Below are 19386 nucleotides of genomic sequence, written 5' to 3'. Positions count from 1 at the left end.
ATTTAATCAATTCTTATGTGAAAAAAAAACCTTTTTTTGTTTAATACAAGCTTTATATATTCTTTTCACTTCATTTTATAACTCTATTTGGATTCTTAAAACTTTGGGATTTTACAATGCCTTTACATTGAGTTTCCTTTCATTTCCTTTTGAAATGGGATGCCTTTCAAATTCACAGTTTGAGTCACAGAATTCTGCATTTTTGTTATTTTTAGTACATTATGGCAACTTTTAGACTGAGTGATGACTGAAGTTCAGGGCAATGGTTTTCTTTAAATTTTCTAAATTTATCTCTAAAGTTTCTGTGATATAGTGATAAATAGTAGGGGGGGGGTGTTACTGAGCAGAGAAACTCTGTTCTATCTCTATCTCACCATAGTTCGGGAGACAGATATCCCAGTCTATATTCTTTGCAAACAGGATGACCTGTGCAACAATAAACTAAATATTCAAAAGTCCCACAGAAATTTAAAAGAGACCAATAAAACCTTAGACTTTCCTTCATGCTACTAAATCCATTAGAAGTTGCAAGCTGGACCACTTGGAAAACTGAATTCTCAAAAGTTGTTGTGGTTCAGTTCTGACCAATTCTTCATGACCCCATGTGGGGTTTTCTTAGCAAAGATACTCTAGTGGTTTACCACTTCTTTCTCCAGATCATTTGACAGATGAGGAAACTAAGTTAAGTGATTTTCTCAGGGTCTAGTGAGTAGCTGAGGTCAGATTTGAACCCATGAAGATGAATCCAGGCCTAGTGATCTATCCACTGTGCCACCTAGCTGCCCAATGATTCCTCCCTTATTTGATTTCACAGAGTCTTATACTGTTTTGTAATTTATGATATTCCATGTATCTGCATTCATGAATAACAAAGGAAAAGTCACCTAAAAAACCTCCTTAATCCTCAGTTTCTTTATGGAAGAACCTGAGGATGAGGAGGAAAAAGAGGAAGAAGAGAAAGAAAAGGAGGAGGAGTAAGAAGAAGAGAAAGAAGCTAATAAGACCTGCAGTACCTATCCCAAGGAGTCTAGACAAATGAGATAATGAATGCTAAAAAAATCTTGAGGCTTAAAATTACTATACAATATCAATCATTCTTTTCATCATCATTCCATTGGAGTGCAATGTCCTGGTGGGCAGGGTCCATGTTTATCTTTATGTCTCTCTCACCTCCAGTACAATTCATTGCACATAGCAAGTGCCTAATTAATGCTTTTTTAATAAATTTAAAATGATGAAGCATTCAAAATGATCACTAATCTACTGCATTTGTAGCTCTAAATTGCTTTTTATTAAGGGTAGTATAAGCTTTATCATTCTCTGAAGGTATTAAAAGTTTTAATACTATGCTAATGTGAAAATAAATAGTTCTCTCTCATGTGAAGAATATGGAGCAAGCAGAATACTGTCATCCTTAACCATATTAAGTAATGCACAAAATTGGCAGTGGCAAATGGTCCTCATAGAAAAGGTTGTCACCTAGGAGAAGCCAAGAAGGAGGAAAGAATGTAAGGAGGAGTTAGTAAATGTTCTCTTCTTCCCAAAAAGATAGATTTCTGTAGTAGGGAAGGATGAATGAACCACACTGCTGGAGACCTACAATGCTTGCTGTAGGTATGTTTTTTTTTTCCACATTAAGGTTGATTTAAACCTCCATAGTTTCTTTTTTTGGCAGTGATCTGGTTGGGGATTTGAGAAATCCTCTTTGTTGAATGAACTCTCATATGTATTAAGTACTTAATATATAAGAAATAATAATGCTCTTTTGACAGTTTAGTGGAAAATCCTCATCAGCAAAAATGTTCTTGGGCCTGATTGCTAAGGAGATATTTAGTAACAGGCAGTTGTGAGACACTTCAGCATCCTGCATGAAGATAACGTTTAGACATGTCAAAGTAATCCAAGTACCTATTTAATCGAACACTTGTTGGTATTATGAAGAATATGGTGTAAAAAACAAATTTAATTATAAGAACCAAGCCAAACTTTCTCATGGCTTTTTCCTCTTAAGTCCTGCCTCTGAGCTTTGGCCCACACACTTGGAAAAAAAATCACCCCTTCCAATCCACTGAAGCCATGCAATGTTCCACCCATCCTTCAAATTTCAGCTCAACTCATCTTTTCCACAAAGTATTCCCAACAAAGCAACAACGTATTCGAATTCTAATATCCTTGACAGTTCCCCCCCCATCCACCCCCAAACATGAAGGTTTCTCAATGTCTATTGATGTCTGCCTTGTGTACTTGAACATCCTCTCTCATGTTAGCAGATTATTTTCTAAGATAAATGGGATGGAGGGGAGTTGAGTACAGTTGGGAAGATTATACAAACTGCACTCGATGTTCATGCTGAGAGTCAAGGGAGGGGGGTCTGGGAACTGCTGCTGCTGTAGTCTAGTTGCAGGGCCTCTGAAGGCTTGGACAGAATAAGAGAAAAACAATATTTAATATATAACACCCTTCCTTTGGGCTTTCAGGGAAGATCTGCTGCCGACAGCTATGGCCATCATTACAGCCAACTGACCAAGAGGAAATTCTTTAGAGGAAAAAAGAATCCATGGTATTTATTTTTTCAAAAATCCAAGTGGCAAGCAAGGGGAAGGATATGCCAGCCAATTGAACCTGGGTTTATTTACTGGTCAAATGAGTTCTCCACACAAGGAGTAACCAAAATAAAGAATATAATCTCAAGGCTCAAAGAACTGATATGGGCAAAATAAAGACATGCAATTTCTGCATTTAAATTACTTGAGAAATGGGAAGGGGAAAGAAGAAGACTGGATATGGAAGTGGCTGGGGTGGGGGGTGGGGGGAGCTGCAACCTAGTAAGTACTATTTTGTGAAAAATAACTTTGAAACTTCATAATAATATAAACGATAGTTTGGTAATCCAAATAATTAACCAATCACTAATGATTTTCGATCCAAGAACAGCCACTTGAAAATAATTTGATAGCTACAAAGTGTTTCTACAAATTAGTTATAGTGGATCAACCATTTCATCTTATTGATAATATCAGCCATTTATTTTAGGTTTAGTTGGGGCCTCTTGGGGGGGTGAAACTCCTGGTGAGGAAACTCATTTACCAAAGCAGATCTTCAACTATCTATAATTTATAGTCTTAGAACCACCCAGGGATACCGAGGGGTTAAGTGACTTGCCCAGGGTTAAAAAACAAACAAAAAAGCAAAACAAAACAAAACAAAACAAAAAAACTATAAAAGATAGGATTTGAATCCAGAATTTCCTAATTCCAAAGGATGGCTGCCCCCTTCTCCACATAAATTAATCCCTCAAATGGGGGAATGTAAGGACTAAGCAGAAAGCAGAGCTCTTCCAGACTCAGGCTTATCTGCCCATCACTGACAGTAAGTCAACAGTTGATATTGTTCGTAGTAATGAACATATAAACAAAAATTTAGCCCACTAAGGTGGAAATAGCCCACAGATTTATCTATATATAAACATATTGGTTTTATAGATTCTCATTTGTTTCCTATTTGTTACATGTCTTCCCTGGGTATTCATTCATATTTAGGTTTTTTAATTCCTCAAGGGAGGACAAGGAACACATCTCCTATTCTGTTACATTCAGAATGGTAATGTGGAAGGCAAGGCAGGTCATATAAAGTTGAGTCACATAAAAATATGTAAAACATGCATTTACTATCTCAAGAATGCCTTGCATTAAGATTGGGGTGGGGAGGGGTTGAAGTAATTTTATATTCTGATCATAGGCACAAAATTAGCTACATAAGGCTTGTGATATCATTGGAGCAATCTGCACAATAATGTTATTGAATAAACTGCCTGATCATGTTTAATATATCAAACAAAGAATCTGCTGACTAAAGAAATTCTCTTGGGGTCAGTGCCAATATCATAGAAACCACCAACCCAATGGCCAATCTTGCAACTGGTACATGACAAGAGCAGAAAAGATCATTCATAGAGAGGATTACTGAAGTCTGGCATGGGAGAATTATTTTAGCAAACTACATCAACAGGATGATGTGAACCAACTTATTTGTCAGGTAGAGGACTTCCATGTCTGGAGAGTGCTCTCCGGTATTGCTATTTCCCACATGTGTGCATTTGTTATAAACAGGCAAAAATATTTCCATAGTTTTGACTTCCATACAATATAGGCAATCCAATTACCAATATACACAGTAGACTGAAACACCAACTACAGACTTTTAAAAATTCTTACTTACTACACTCTCTAGTAGGCATTTAAAGATAAATCTCTGCTAGATGTCAAAGCACAGAAACCTAATTCCTTGTTTTGAGGGGCATCTCTTAAATGACTCTAATAAAGGACATTAATGCAGTTCCAGAAACTACCCTTAAACCCAGAGGTATCCCACAACTAGCTCTGTCTCTGGGGAAAGAATTGTTAAATTTTCAATGTGAGCATTTATACTTCTGAAGTTTCTTTGATTTATTGTTTGTTGATTATTTGGTCTTAAGAAAATTATGGTGGAAATGCTAATAATGCAAATTAAGCAAAAAAAGTCAGAGAGTCAGTTGTTAAATATTTGCTAGCACAATGGGTTCCACTGTGCTGCCAACACATTTAAAGTTGTCACTTTAACTTTAGGTACTACCAAATACAAAAATGCCCCAAAGAAGAAAAAAGTAGTAAGGGCAGCATTTGAGTCATGAACCTCATATTGGACATTAACACCCATACCAGAGCTTGACGAAAGGAATAGAATGAAGGAAGAAAATATATATATATGTCAAATTATTAGGTCCAAAGTTAAAAAAAAAGTCCAATTTTAAAAATGCACAGTCAAAAAAAAAAAAGAAAGTCAAATTCTTTAACAGCTCTTTTTAAATGATGGTACAGTAATGTATATTGAAACTTCTTCATTCCACCATCTAGTTAAATACTTTCTAACTGCATTAAGTAAACTCTAATTCAATAAATATTTAGTAGGTACTTACCATATGATAGGCACTAGAATTTCAAAGATAAAATGTCTTATTCCCTCAAGGAGCTTACCATCTATAGAAAGACTACAACATTTCTGCAAATACATAAAATCAAGGTAATTTAAGCAAGGAAGAGATCATTAGCAATTAGAAGGAGGAAATGTATTGAAGAAGCCTCCCCTGAGTTGAGAACTTTGAAGCAAGCATTGCTCGATGCCAGGATAAGAACAGTGAAATCCAGTTACAGGAAGCAGGCCTGTGTATAAGGAGGGAAATGGAATATCCAGTTCAGAGGGCAGCTGTAACTGTATGAAGTACATAACGATGAAAAAGGGGAGAATGGATGGCCTTAAGTGCCAGTCTAATGGGGCTTATATTTTATCTTTTGGACAATAGGGAGCTACTGAAGATTTGCCAAAATGGAAGAAGCATGGTCAAAACTATGCCTTAGGCAGTCATGTGAAAGATCAATAAGACAGGAGTGCGAAGAATTAGGAAGACCAATCAGAAGGCATTTACAACTTATTTAAAAGACTTAATGAAGGTATGAGAATATGAGCAGAGAAGAGGATGGATTTGAGAGAAGTTTTAATGTAACAACTTGACAACTGATTGGATAAAGAAGTTAGGGATAAGGGGAGAGGAAGAGAGTACTGAGGGAGAAATAGAAGTCAGATTTGACACCCTTAGGTGAAAAACAGGGTCATTAGGAGGATGAGTGGCCTTGACAAACAAAAAAAAATAGTCAATTCAGAAAAGGTGCCAATTTAGAAGGAAAGATAATGAGTTCTCCTTGAGATCTGCTGAGTTTGAGATTCTGGTGGAATATTCAGATGGAGATGCCCACAGGTCACTAGTAATGTAGGACTAAATTTCAGGAATATAATTTGAACTAGATATATAATTAAGCACATGGGAAATGATAGAATCCCAAGGTCAAGAGGAGAGAGGGGAAAACTAAGGGCAAAGGACAGAGAGTTTAGAGATACCATTGATTGAGGAGGGTGAGATACATAAGGAACCAATAAAGGAAATATCAAAAGAGCAGACAAATAGGAGGAAGACCAAAACTGGATAGAATATGTTGGAGGAGGAGGCTATCAAGAATGTCAAAAGCTGAAGTCAGGGTAAGGAAAATGAGGACTGAGAAAAAGCAGTTGAATTTAGCAGTTAAGAGAAGAGATGATTAGTACTATAGAAAAGTGGTGGGTGGAGTTGATAGCCTGATTATAAGGTATAACTTGAAGAAATGTGTTAACTTACATATAATTAGATTTTATGTAGAAAAGTTAATTTATTCTTAAGCATGTGTGAACTATTTTTTTTCTTTAAGGTACAGCTTTTTAAGGTACATGTTGTCACTATAATGATCAGAGTTGATTCAAACATTAAGGAAGACAAATATAATATCCTTAGCTACTTTGGGCTTTCAAATACTCAATCTGCAGGACTTCATACAAATGTATGACTTATGTTTTTGAGAATGGTTCCTTTGACAGCATTTGTACCTTCTTGAAAGGGACAAAGCAAAGTAAGCATTCCATTAGCCAGACCACAATGTCTCCAAATCTAACTGTCAATATCCCATTTTCAAAACTAACAATAGTAGGAACTAAACAAACAAACATGGGGACTCTTCTCTCCAGATTTCTGGGAAACAAAGTATTTTGTGCTCCACTTCACTAATGCCTCAGTCCTTTAAGATGTTGTGAAGCTAAGAAAGGGTAATGAAACTTTTAAGTACACTAGTGCAACTGGTCACTAGAGAAAACAGTCTCTAAAGCTGAAAGAGCAAAGTGGTGCATGCAATACAATAAGCAAGGGACTTGAATTCAGAAGGCAAAATACCATCCCTGTCACTGATTGAGTGACCTTGAGAAGGTTGTTTCACCTTCACACCTAAAGCTTCAAATTCCTCATTTGTAAAATGAGGAGCCTTTATTAGATGACTTCTAAATTCTCTGCCAGCTCTAAACTTAGGATCTTCTCTCTATAAATAGCTATTCATTCATGGCCAGAATAGGGACAAAGTCCCTATTCTCATATACTCATATACCCTATACTCATAAAAATAGGGAGACAAGAGCCCTCAAGCCCTCAGTTGGGCAAAGGGGACCCCCTTTCTTTGAAAGCTGGAACTGGGGGAAGACTCTCAAATTTTCCAGGTAACTTCAGTGGCTACCTTCCATCCAACCACTAATCCATTCCACGAGGACAAAAGTCATGTACTCTCCATTAATACTGACACCTAACTAAGGCTGCTGCAGAGAGAACCCCAACAGTTCTGAGGAGCACAGAAGTTCTGAGCTCTGTAAACTAAGGCATTAGCTGAGCTCAGCAGGATCCTCGATGACTGATTACATCCGATTATGGATTAATTATATGACTTTTTTAAGCTAAAGATGCTAATGAGATTCTCATTTCTGAATTATTTTTTGATGCATGACAGCTTGGCAGAGTAAGAAGAACACAGGATTTAGAGTAAGAGGGTCTTGATTGAATCCTGCTTCTCACATGTCCTTGGACACATAAGCTCTGTGGTCTTAAGTATCTTCACCTATAAAACAAGGGCACTGAATTAAATAATCTTTTAATGTCCATTCTAACTCCAAAGCTTTGATCCTATGTTCTGTGACTACTAAACAACAAAGGATCTGGTATTCTAGAAAAGTAGGTAGTACATCAGGTAAAGGGCTGGTCCTGGACTCAGGAAAATCTGAATTCAAATCTGGTCTCAATACTTACTAGCTATGTAACCCTGGGCAAATCATTTAACCTCTGTTATTTTCATCTGTAAAATGGGGATAATGACAGCACCTACATCAAAGGCTTATTATAATCACTAAATGATGAGATAATATTTATAAAGTGCTCAGTATAGCATCTGGTAAATGATGAGTACTATATAAATGCTTAGCCCTTTTCCTTCCCCATCTGACAAAATAGATATTTTTAAATCACCTGAGACCATAGGACTTGTAAATCACTCAAAAATTTGACTATAACCACCACTCCTAAGTCATCATAAATCCTTACAAAAAGCCACTCTTCCAAAGGGTCAATATGGTTCCCTTCCGCAAGAAGAGTATACTACCAGACTATAGAGAGGTTACAAAATTACAGACAGGTATATCTCCCTTCCAAAATGCATCTATATAAAGGGAAAAATTGATTGTGAAGGACCTTTTTTTCTGTAGAGAAATTTCCCTTAACTTAGATGAGTTAGAGGAGAAAGGAATAGAGCAGACATGAGAGAGGAAAAAGTGTCAAATGTATTGAAACATCCAATAATTCACATCAGATTATATTTATGATATGATGCCACTTTAGGTTTGGGAGACAGGAAATGAGGGCTCTGGATAGAGAAAGGTAAAGTATCAGGACACTGGGAATCAATGTAGAAACCTTTGGTAATAGAATTTTAATATAGATAAAAGAGGTCATACATACTCAAATCTCTAAGTCTGTGGTGGACACAAACCACTTTCAGAGATAAAATATCAAAAACAGACATACTACAGTTCACCAGTTGACTCAGCTGGAACAGAATAAGTCTCTGGGACAGAATTCCAACTCTTTGGCTTGGTATTTAAGGCCTTACACATTTTGGCTCCAAACAACCTTTTCAGTCTTATTTCAATTAGACTAACTGTTCCTGGAACACAACATGCTATCATACATTCATACATAATGTACTCCCTCCTCATGTCTGCAGTGTAAGGCTTCAAGGATCACCTTCTCTATGAAACCTCTAACTACACACTCCACTCTCACTTCAATTGTTTTCTCTCTGCTTCAGCTTTACTAGAATTGGCCTGGATATTCCTTTGTCCCAATATCAGAGTTCATGTAGGGCACAATTTTTCATCACAAAGTTTTTATCTTTTTACCATCAGTATCTGAGACAGTGGCTTGGAATTCGAAGGCACTTAAATGTTTATTGCATTGAATGGTTACAGGTGGATTAGAAATGGGAAAAAGAGATTCAAATAACTAAAAGAAATATGGTTCTCTTCAGCCTGGAAGGTGAAGGCTGAAGAGAGCATATGACTGAATGCAATAAAACAAGGAACAATTAACATGATTTTTTTTGTACTTTTGTTCCTAAAGTCTTAGAAGTTTTGTGAGCCAGTGCTGTGATTCTATCAATGAATTCCTTAGATCAGCAACTCATCTATTACTTTCAGTCTTAGAGAGAGAGCAGAGCACTTAGAATTTAAAGAAATAAGCCCATGCATTCACATAGGCATTAGATCAAAGGCAGAATTTGAACTCAGGTCTTTCTAAAGCCAAAGCTCACCCTTTAAGCCACACTTCTCCTAGGAAACTAAAAATGAACAGAATGCTTTGAAGCTTGAAATAGATTTATAGGATCAAAACAAGGAAACACCCTGCTGAATTACACAGAAGCACTATGTGGATTATTACCCTAAAGGCTGAAAATATAAACAGGTTCAAGAAACTCTTGCCAGATTAATGAATGGCAGATCCACAAGGTGGCTCAAGAGGGAAAGACTCAAATTCAAGTGGCTTTTCCTCTTCTCACTGCCAAATCCAATCAGTTGCCACTTGCCATCAATTCTATCTCTTTAATGGCTATCACATTTGCTTCTCCCTTTCTTTAGCCATTGTCACAAGCCTAATTAAGGCACTCTTCACCATTTTCAGGACTCTTATACTGTCCTTCCAGTTGAGCTGCCTGTCATTAGTCTTTTCCCTTTCCAGATCTTCAATTCAAGAACTCTTCTTCGCCACTGCTACCTCATAAAATATAAACTCCTTAACCTGGCATTCAATGGCTATGTTTCCAACCTATCTTTCTGGTCTTATATCACTGGCACATAGTAAGTGGTCAGTAAGTTCTTTTCCCCTTCCCTTCTCCCTTAAAAGTACTGTATGCTACAGCCATAGTTGATTGCTCAGTACTCATATTCTTATCCTCTTCTATCTTATCAAGTAGTTTGTGCTTGATCAAGAAGACAGAGTGCTAGATCTAGAGAAGACCTGGTTTCAAATTTGACCCCAGACACTTATTGTGTGATCACTTGATTTGTGCCAATCACATAATCTCTCTTTGCCTCTTTCTCCTCATCTATAAAATGGGGGGGGGGGTGTAAAATAGCATCTACCTCAAAGAGTTGTGCAAATCAAATATTTGTAAAAAGACAAAAATTTGAAAAGAAAAAATTTGCCAGCACAGTGCCTGGCAGGTAGTTAAGAGCTCTCTAAATGCTTATTTCCTTTCCTTTTCCCTCTCTCTATACGTCATATTCTCTCTATCTATATTTATCTATAGTCTACACTTTATATACTCCCTAGCTAAAATGGGCATGGTATTCTTTGCACTTTGGCCAGACACTACCTGTTGACTCTGCTCTTTTCCTTCAAGGGCAAATTCAGGTTCCACCATTTCCATCTTTTAAATTCTCAGCACCTAATAATGCCTTCTACATAGTAAATCCTTATTAATTATTATTTAATGTGATGGCTAACAGATCTAGTTACTCCTCCCAAAAAAATAACCTCTCAGAGCTACTGCCAGAATCCTAAACTACATGGCAAAAGGTCTTATCATAAAGCTCTACTTTCATATGCACAACAGAGAAACATTTTAAACGTCCCCAAAATTACTTACAAGATGACAATTTGGGTTCTACTAATGGTCAGAAAAATCTTTCATGAGATTTATTAATTATTTTTAGGACAAGTTTGTAAAGGTTTTTTGAATGGAAAATTCAATATTTTAAGGCAATAATTTTGTAACTGGGCTTATACTAGCCCCAAGGAATAGCTACTCAGGACACCTTGTGAGAGCCAGTGAGAGAAAAGACAACCCACCCCCAATATTTAGATATTGTAACAGAATAGATCCTGATAATAATAATAATAATAAAGGACTCCTTTTGTACCAGTATTAATAGTATTTAAAACAGAGAAAAAGAAGTCTTAGGGTTTGAAGTTTTCCATTCTTCTTCCCTATTAAAAATGGCATATACATGTTTACAATGTATCCTATCCACTACTCAGTAACACCTACTAACCCAGGATTAGATAAAGATAAATTAAGAGCAGGATGCCATATAATATAAAACTACCTTGTTTATCCAGTCTTTGCTTATTTAAGATGTAGAGTTTTTAAGAATCACTATACTAGATAGACACATTAGCATACTAGTTCCATCTAGCCCCTCCCATTCTCTGATGTTAGGGAGAACAGTTTTCTTAGAGACAGATATAATGTTACAAGAAGCCTCTCTTTGCTTCCCTTCAGAAAAGTGATCCTAAACTATCAGCCCACACAAGGAAAGGAAGAGTACTATGGTGGAGAGAGTTTTGAAAGCAACTGACAAGAATTCAAGTACCAGCTCCCACACTTAGTAGGTCAAGGGCAAAGCAAAGGGCGGATTCTATGGGAATAATATTTAAACTGCCTGCCTCACAGTATTGTAGAGAGGAAAACAATACAAACCCCTTAAAGTACTGTACTAGGGAAGTGTGATTTTCTATTAGGTTTGGGGACCTATCTTACTTTCCCCCAGCCAGACAATTTTGAAGAATCATATTTCAAAGGAATATGAAAGTAACTAGAAAAAGGATGGTGCAGATGATGTATGCAGATTCCAAACTTCTAAGGGTCCTGCTCTGACTAGGGATGCTCTATGCAAGCAGAGCCTCTTTAAAGAGGCAACAAGAAACTTAACTACATGCAATAGGGATGTGATTTAAGGTTTTGATATTAAAGGATCGATATACTACAAATATGATAACATGGAAATAGCTTTTGAACAACGATACCTGTATAAACCAGTAGAACTGCTTGTTGGCTTGGAGGGGGGAGAAAAGGAAGGGAGGGGATCCTGAATCATGTAACCATGGAAAAATATTCTAAAGAAAAAGAATTAAAGAAAAAAATAGAAAAAAAAGAAAAAACTTCACTACATTGATGATGGCCCTATCCTTTCATTATGGGGCCAGGAGACTGAATTATATGTCTCCATGGATCTCTTTTCAGTTCTACAATTTTACAAATTTAAGTTTCCACGTGAGCAATAAGTATTTTATCTGAACAATACACTTAGCATTCTGTCACTTAAACAATTTCCTTAGCTAAATATTTATCTTTGACTTCACCTCCATTAAGATGGTTTTGCTTAAAATGTATTTCAATTCCTTAAGAAACAGTGATTTATTTGATGTGTGCACTCTCTCCATAAATAAAGACTTGAACATGACCTGTCCCCCACTCCAATTCTTCAGAACTTGCTGTGGCCAAAAACAAGTTGGCAATTAATGGCCAGCTCTGGTAATGCAAGCTTTTTGAGACTAACCATCAAGATAAAGAACATCGATCACAGGGTAGATACTTAAAGTCTTAGTTTTGTCATTTTTATCATATTTGTTTAATTAAATTAAAAACAACAACCAAAAGGTGAATCTTTCTCAGGTATTCCTTGATTCCTCTCAAAATTATTTTGAGTTTGTCTCCTGTATTCTTTGATAAAGAGGCAGCTGTTGCTTCATATTTAGGGGTACTATTGGGAAAACCTGAGGTCAAATTTCACTTCAGACACTTCTTAGGTGTGTGACCCCAGGGAAAATCTGCCTGACAACAGAATCCAATGGATCTGCTAAAGAGGAAAATGGCAAACCACTCCAGGATCCTGGTCAAGAAAATACCATGGATAGCTATGGTCCACAAGGCCATAAAGAATCAAATTGTACTGAACAACAAGTGTCTTGATGAATTATCCATACATTCAGTGCATTGTCACATTTATGAAGAATATTTCTCTAAATTCTTTATGATTTTATAAAAACAGATGATTTGTGGCTGCATCTTCCTTTACACTGTTTTGCTGAGGTATGTTTTATTTCCATTAACTTTTTAATTCACTGTATTGGGACGTCTGAACACACAAGTATATAATTGAACATATAATATTTTAAGCTTCTTCTTTTCCAATGCTTATTATTTCAATGAGGGCAGGATGACATAATCACTTTCCTATTTCAGACCTTCATCACCTCTTGTCTCAACTATTCCAATGTACTTATTGTAGGTCTCCTTGTTTCTAGCCTCTCCCCTCTTCAATTTATCTTCCATCCAGCTGACAAAACAATCTCCTTAAAGCACATGCCTGCCCCTGTAACTCCCCTGACCAAAAAAGTTCAATTACTCCCCAGTGCCTGTGGTTCTTATCTTTCCAATTTCATTTCATACTACTTGCCTATGACCATTCTGTTCTAGTAAAACTGAACTTCTAAATGTTATCCCCCACTTTTCAGATTCCTAGTGTTCTTATCTGTTCTGATCCCAATCAAGTATTCTATCCCTCATCAATTTTCCTTGTATTACATTCCAGTAGAGTAGAATGTAAGCTCCCTAGAAGCAAGGGTTCTTTTGTATTGCTGGGAGGTTTTTTTTGGTTGTTGTTGTTTGTTTGTTTTGTTTGGTTTTATATTTGTGTGTATTTGTACAAAAGTATATAGAGCACACTTAGGTAATCATCACTACATTTATTGTATGACAGATTCAGTTGCTGCCATCAAGGATGTTACATTTTTTCCCAGAGAAAGTAAAAAATTGCCCATTTGATGGTTTCCCAGGTACTAGATGCAAAATTTTCCAATTAATTATTCAAACTTAAATTTTAGGGTATCTGGGGCAAAACTGAGCTTGGGGGCCCTTGGTTATGCCCATGTCTTCAAACTTTGAAACCTCCAGAAACTCAAGCTAGGCCAAGATTTTTCCATATCTCATCTAGTTCAAGCACTTCCTTTTTAAAGCAAATGACTTGTGTGGGAACTTATTGACAGTAAGTAGTGGAGACAATTTCAGGGCTCTTTGCAGTTTTCAGGAACACCAGTCTATTGCTTCAAGAGTACAGACCACCCCACAGACCAGGTGCTCCCATAGGAACAGATTGATGGTCCCATTGTGAGTTCCAAAATTCAAGAATTTCTAGGGGCTAAATTCTGGAGAGGATCCTTCTTGTAATCTTAAAATTTCAGGTTGTCATAGATTCTCCTTTTCCCCCATTTTACTAACTTATAAACTAGTAGGGTCTAAAAATATAACACAATCTAATCTATATCATTTTCTTTTCCTTGTGTTCTTTTTCTGATTTTTGTTATTTCACACCTATTTGTTATTTTCCCAAAGTTTCTTTTACTGCTATTTTTCTTCTCTTTTAAAAGAGTTCCAGGGGAGGGCACAAATTTTCATTTGAAGTTCGAGAATGAAAACCTCATCCCATCAAAGGAATCAGCAGGGACAGATGAAATCCAAAGGGTGACCAACTACTTTCTCAGCTCCAAAAAACTCGAAATGAACATAAGTAGCACTCAAAAATACTCAAGCAGACAAAAAACAAGCTAATAAATGAAATCCTCAGATGAAGAGGGGATGAGAGACATCTTTCTGGCTAAAATAATTATCCTTCACAGATATACTTATTTTAAGCAAGGACAGTTACTCTTCCAAAAGGAAAATGTTATCAAGGAAAAATATAAGCACTCTTCCAGCTGTTACATTTAATCACTTTTTCTTCTATCCCTTCCCAGCACATCATTTACAGGAAAACACCCATAGCCACATTTTTTGCAAACCACACTAAATTCAAAGATTAAACTATAAATGCCCTAAAATAGAAGGGGGGGAGGACTGCAGGATAGCCCCCTTTCTAATAAAATCATGAGTGATTATTTCTAAAACAAGAGATAATTCCCTGAAAGAATATATATGTTAGGGGAGAAGGGGGAAAGGACTATTTGCCACCCTTTGATACTTTTTTGTTATCACACTTCCACTTTACAAAGCAGTCTAATATTAGGAGAGATATTGTATTTTCCATCTGAAAAAGATTTTTTTTTTTGGAGAAAATGCATCCTGTTTATTCAACCTCTGAATTTGAGTTGGTTAAACTACTCACAAGAAAGAAACAGCCTTTTTAAGTAGTTTCCTAGACAACCAATAGTTCACAATATTATTAGTCATTAGTCCTGACAAATACCTAACAAGGTGCAACCTTTTCAGTTATCTGAAACTTCTACTTGCCCATATTAAAGATCTCATAAAATGATTTCAAAATCAGATGACCAGTTTGCAGAATCATTCTCCTCTACTCCTTTCTTGACTTAGTTTATATCCATTTCCCCAGACAAGTATTGAGGGAAAACTTTAGGGAAAGACGTTTAACCATCTTTTACTAAAAGGGCTGAACATCTAATGACTAAAGGCAATATCAGTCTGGCCTGAGGTGACAACACAAAGAGGGGTTCTTGTTCTACACATAAGTCTTTTTATAAATAACTCTTGAAAGAAAAACAAACAAAAAGCCCAGCACCTTTCTCAAGCCTTTGGTAAATAAGAAGACAGTTTTCTTTATGTTCTATTTTCCCTAGCACTATCAGAGCAAATATCTCACATCAAATGGAAAAACTAACTAGGAATTTCCAGCCCTCTCTATCAGTATCATTCAAGCGTCCCAGTGGTCAATGTCGGGTGGCTAAGGAGCGGTCCAGAGAGCGCGCACACTGAGCCTTTGCCTTGGGATGCTGTGTACAGCACTTGACAGGGCGACAAGGCAGATACACATTGACCGCTGCACTGTCCATTTAACTAGAGGAATCTCAGGGGAAGGGAGGGGAGAGGAGCACACCCGTCATTGGAGATGACACATTTCTGCTTTTTTAGCTTCCAAACACCGCTGTCGTCCCAGGAATTAGACCCCCAGAAACCACCTTCCTTCTTCATTCCTCCTTTCCAAGAGAGCCCCCGCTGGGGGGCGGGTGCCACCGCGCATCTCGGCAGCGAACTGCAGGAACAGTTGAGACTCCCAATCCAAAACTCCTGGGAGGAGGGAGAGGTGACTCTACTAGTGAAGAGGAGCCCCTGGGAACTTCCCTCACGTGGTCCCAGCCTATGGCACGTGCGGCTCCTAGGAATGAGAGGCAGCCTGGAGGGAAGCGCCGCCGTGTGCTCAAACAGAGACCAGCAGCAGCAAGGAGCTAGGGACTCAGGGGAGCGGAAGGAACTGGAGGCGCTCGCTGAGTGAGCGTAACTGGGGCCAGAGGAGGGAAGCTAGGGCTTCCTGCGATTGCAATGAAAACTGAGGACCAACTTCAGGGATTCTCCCTCTCTCCCATCCCCATTGTGTGGGTATATTCTAAAGGGAAGGAGGGGATGCACTGGGAAAAGATCGCCTAATTGCTCCAAAACCAATTGCAATCCCCACAGCTGTAATAGTGTGGTGACAGCCAGGAGGGAGCCTCAAAAAGAGGTGTCCCAGTGAAGGTAACTTCTTTTTTTCCTGCAGGGTTCCATCCATTCCGCCCCTGTCCAATGCAGCCACGATCAAGGGTTCCCTACTAAAACTTATTTAAATAAGGGAATCCCTTGAAGATTCTGAAACTACAGACTTAAGGTGCTGGTATTTAAAACCTTTCGCAATCCGTGGTGTTTCATCACTTGAGGGGTTCTGGGGGTTTCCAGAGGAGAAGGGAAGGGATAGTTAACGAACTTCCTAACTACGAGTTAATGGCATTACTAACTATATAAATCTGGAGCTGCCTAGAGTAAACCAAAACTAAGGGTGCGAGTGGGGAGAGAGTAGAATACAGTCCTCCGAAGTTGGAAAAAATACCTTAACTGATTCACCAAAGTCCTTAAATCCTCTCTGCTTGAGAATGTTAGCCAGGAAAGGGTTGGGGAAGAAACAGGTGAGTTTCCCTTCTCAGCAATAAGCAATAAACGAAAAATGAAGCTCAGGTGGACAGCCACTTGAGCATATGAGACGCAGCAAATCACTTACCAGCTTTACAGGGATCCTTATAATCTAGCGTCTCGGTTTTATCCTCTTCGTGCAAAGTGTAAGTGTAATCGTAATCGAAGCCAGTGGAGACCCACATCTCCCCACTGAAGATCAATCCCGAGGCCATCAGCCACAAAACCATCCTCTGGGATAGCATTTCCATCCCCATCCTCCTCCCGGGGAGGGAAAAAAAAAAGAGGAGAGGGACTCCTGCGATCAGCCGCCTACTGTCCACGTTGATTGAAAGGGGCGGGGAGGAGAGTTTCTCCTCTCCACCTAGAGGCTCCTCAGCGGGACTGTGACTGCTAGGTGTCCAGGGACATGAGGAGATAGTGGGAACATAAGGAAACGGAGAAGGGCTTTATGTGTGTCCCCACCCCCCCACCCCCTTTTGCAAAGGAGAAGTTGGGAAGGAGCTCGTGTGTGGGTGGCCAGGTAGGGAGGGAGGTGGATGAGGAGGTGCGGGAAGGACTCGCTGGGAGAGGAGGAGGGGAGGCGGTCCTAGTCCAACTCTGGTCCTCGCCGCGCCGGCGATTGCTGCCTGTCAGAACGTCTCTGGGCGCGTTAACCCGCAGCCAAACTTCGCGCGGCTGCTTCTCCTCCTCCTCCGGCCTCTCCCAGAGGAACGCGATTCCCCCGGGGACTTGGTGAGGCTCCGACTTCTACTCCTACTCGTAGCTCCTTCTGCCAAGGCTCCGGGGCTTATCCCTTCTACCACGAGCCGCCGCCGCCCCCTCCTGCTCCTGCTGCTACTTCTGCTCCTGGAAGATGAATCCGGTCTGCACATCAGCACATCTGAGCTGAAAGGGGAGACAAAAAGAGGGGGGAGAGTAATCTCTACGCCAAAGAGCCCTTAGAACCCTGCAGCGAAGAGAGAAGCAACTCTTCATCTGGGGGATGGGGAGAACGCGAAGCAGGGGTGGCTGTCTTTTTCCGTAAGCTTTTTTACCCTCTTCCTAACTCAACAACAACAAAAATCTTAGAAGCATCTAACCCAATCACTAGCATCCTGCTTACTTATTCATACAATCAGGGTCAGGATCCGGGCCTCAGCCTCCGATCTGGCTCCTTTGATAGACTTAGGCAAACACACAGACCCACGCACTCCCACAGTGACATTTATCTCCATTTATATTTTACTGGAGATTAAAGATGACTGTGAAGTCTGTGCTCACCAGCGCAAAGACTAGGTATGTAAGAGTCTAGAGTGCCAAAGACCTGCGGGGCGGAGGAAGAGAAGCGTAATCATTTAGCTACAAATCACACGCTCCCCTCCCCCCGAAATAAACAGGCAGAATGTGTTTCTTTTCCTATGCTGGTTAATGTTAGCGCCTGGAGCTGGGGGAAATGTTCCAGGCTCAGCGATGTATTTATTGAGAGAGAGAGAGAGAGAGAGAGAGAGAGAGAGAGAGAGAGAGAGAGAGAGAGAGAGAGAGAGAATGTATTGATCTCTCAACTTTTTGCTAAAAAATAGCGAACCTCAAAACTGAAAGTAAAAAGGAAAAAAATTCAAAATCATATTCCAGATTGCAGCAAGAGGAAACACCAAGGTCTTACGGTTGGCTTTCCTCAGTTCACACCTCGGTGAAAGCAAAGGGGCATTTCTGGGTTTGCCTCGGGAGCAAAATTTCTCCAGTATTGGCAGACCCCACGCTGGATTATTTGGATGTAGGAAGGATTTGAGAGCTTGAATGTGCAGGAGAGAAGTGAGCGAATTAAGCCCAACAGCCAAGATCAGTGTGGTAAGAGAGCCACACACAATCCAGCCGGTCAGCCTAAAGACAAACATACTTTGGGGGAAATTGGGAGGAAAATAGCCAAGGAAGTCTCAAAACCCCCGTTGTGAGCAATTCCGAAATTGTGCTCACATCTGCAAGTAGTTTCAAAAGAAGGTGAGACTTTTCCGCCACCTCCTCCAAGTTTCCAGGGGCCAGGGGATTGGGAGGAGGGAAGTGATTGGATGCTTGCACGTTTCTAACTGACCTCTGAAAGTGTCAGCTGCAGCCTAGACTTTTGAAAAGCCCACTTACATCTTCATTTGAAACTCCACCACTGGATTCCTTGATGCCTGAAAACAAAAGGGGGGGGTGGGACGGGAGTAAATATAACTTTGCATTTACCCAGCATTCAGAGGTTCACAAGGCTTTCTTCACAAATACCACCCCCATTTTGCAGGTGATAAAACTGAGGCTTGGAGATTGACCTACATCATACTACCCGAATTATCAAGAAGAGTTCAACTGAAGGGCTTGATTTTAAGTGTAACAAAGGGAAAATTAAAACAAAAAATCTATAAATCTCTGGATTAGTAATCAACCAAATTCATATTCAATTCTTTGAGGGATTTGACATTTCTGCTGAGTTTTATAAAAGAACTTTTACAATCCCCCCCACACACACACATAATAAAGTGCCACTTGTATAGTAAGAGCTTAATAAATGTTTGTTGACAGCATCAAACATTTACAAATAAACGTGAAGGGAGAGGGAGGTTGTGTGATGGATGGAGGGCCCTGACAGATTCAGTTATTAAGCTAAAGAAATGGTTCTTCAGTCCCTTTCTCTACTGAAGTGATAGATGGGTCTTCTTTATAATCAGCTCCTAAGCCCTGTAATAAAGACAAAAGCATA

At 39.0% G+C, this 19386-nt stretch overlaps 1 protein-coding gene across 1 annotated transcript in view; it reads right to left on the bottom strand.

Moving 5' to 3' along the window:
* The window catches only part of TLL1 (tolloid like 1), a 263160-nt gene extending 245178 nt beyond the window's left edge, over positions 1-17982 (bottom strand). Inside the window, exons 1-2 of the mRNA XM_001365880.4 lie at positions 17773-17982; positions 16756-17555 (exon numbers count right to left, since the gene is read on the bottom strand). Coding sequence (XP_001365917.1) covers positions 16756-16924 — 169 coding nt within the window. The 5' untranslated portion in view covers positions 16925-17555; positions 17773-17982. The remainder of the gene's footprint in view (positions 1-16755; positions 17556-17772) is intronic.
* Positions 17983-19386: the final 1404 nt, after the last annotated feature.

The sequence above is a fragment of the Monodelphis domestica genome, chromosome 6 (assembly GCF_027887165.1).
Source record: "Monodelphis domestica isolate mMonDom1 chromosome 6, mMonDom1.pri, whole genome shotgun sequence".
Taxonomy (NCBI): domain Eukaryota; kingdom Metazoa; phylum Chordata; class Mammalia; order Didelphimorphia; family Didelphidae; genus Monodelphis; species Monodelphis domestica.
This window is presented reverse-complemented; position numbering and strand designations above follow the sequence as displayed.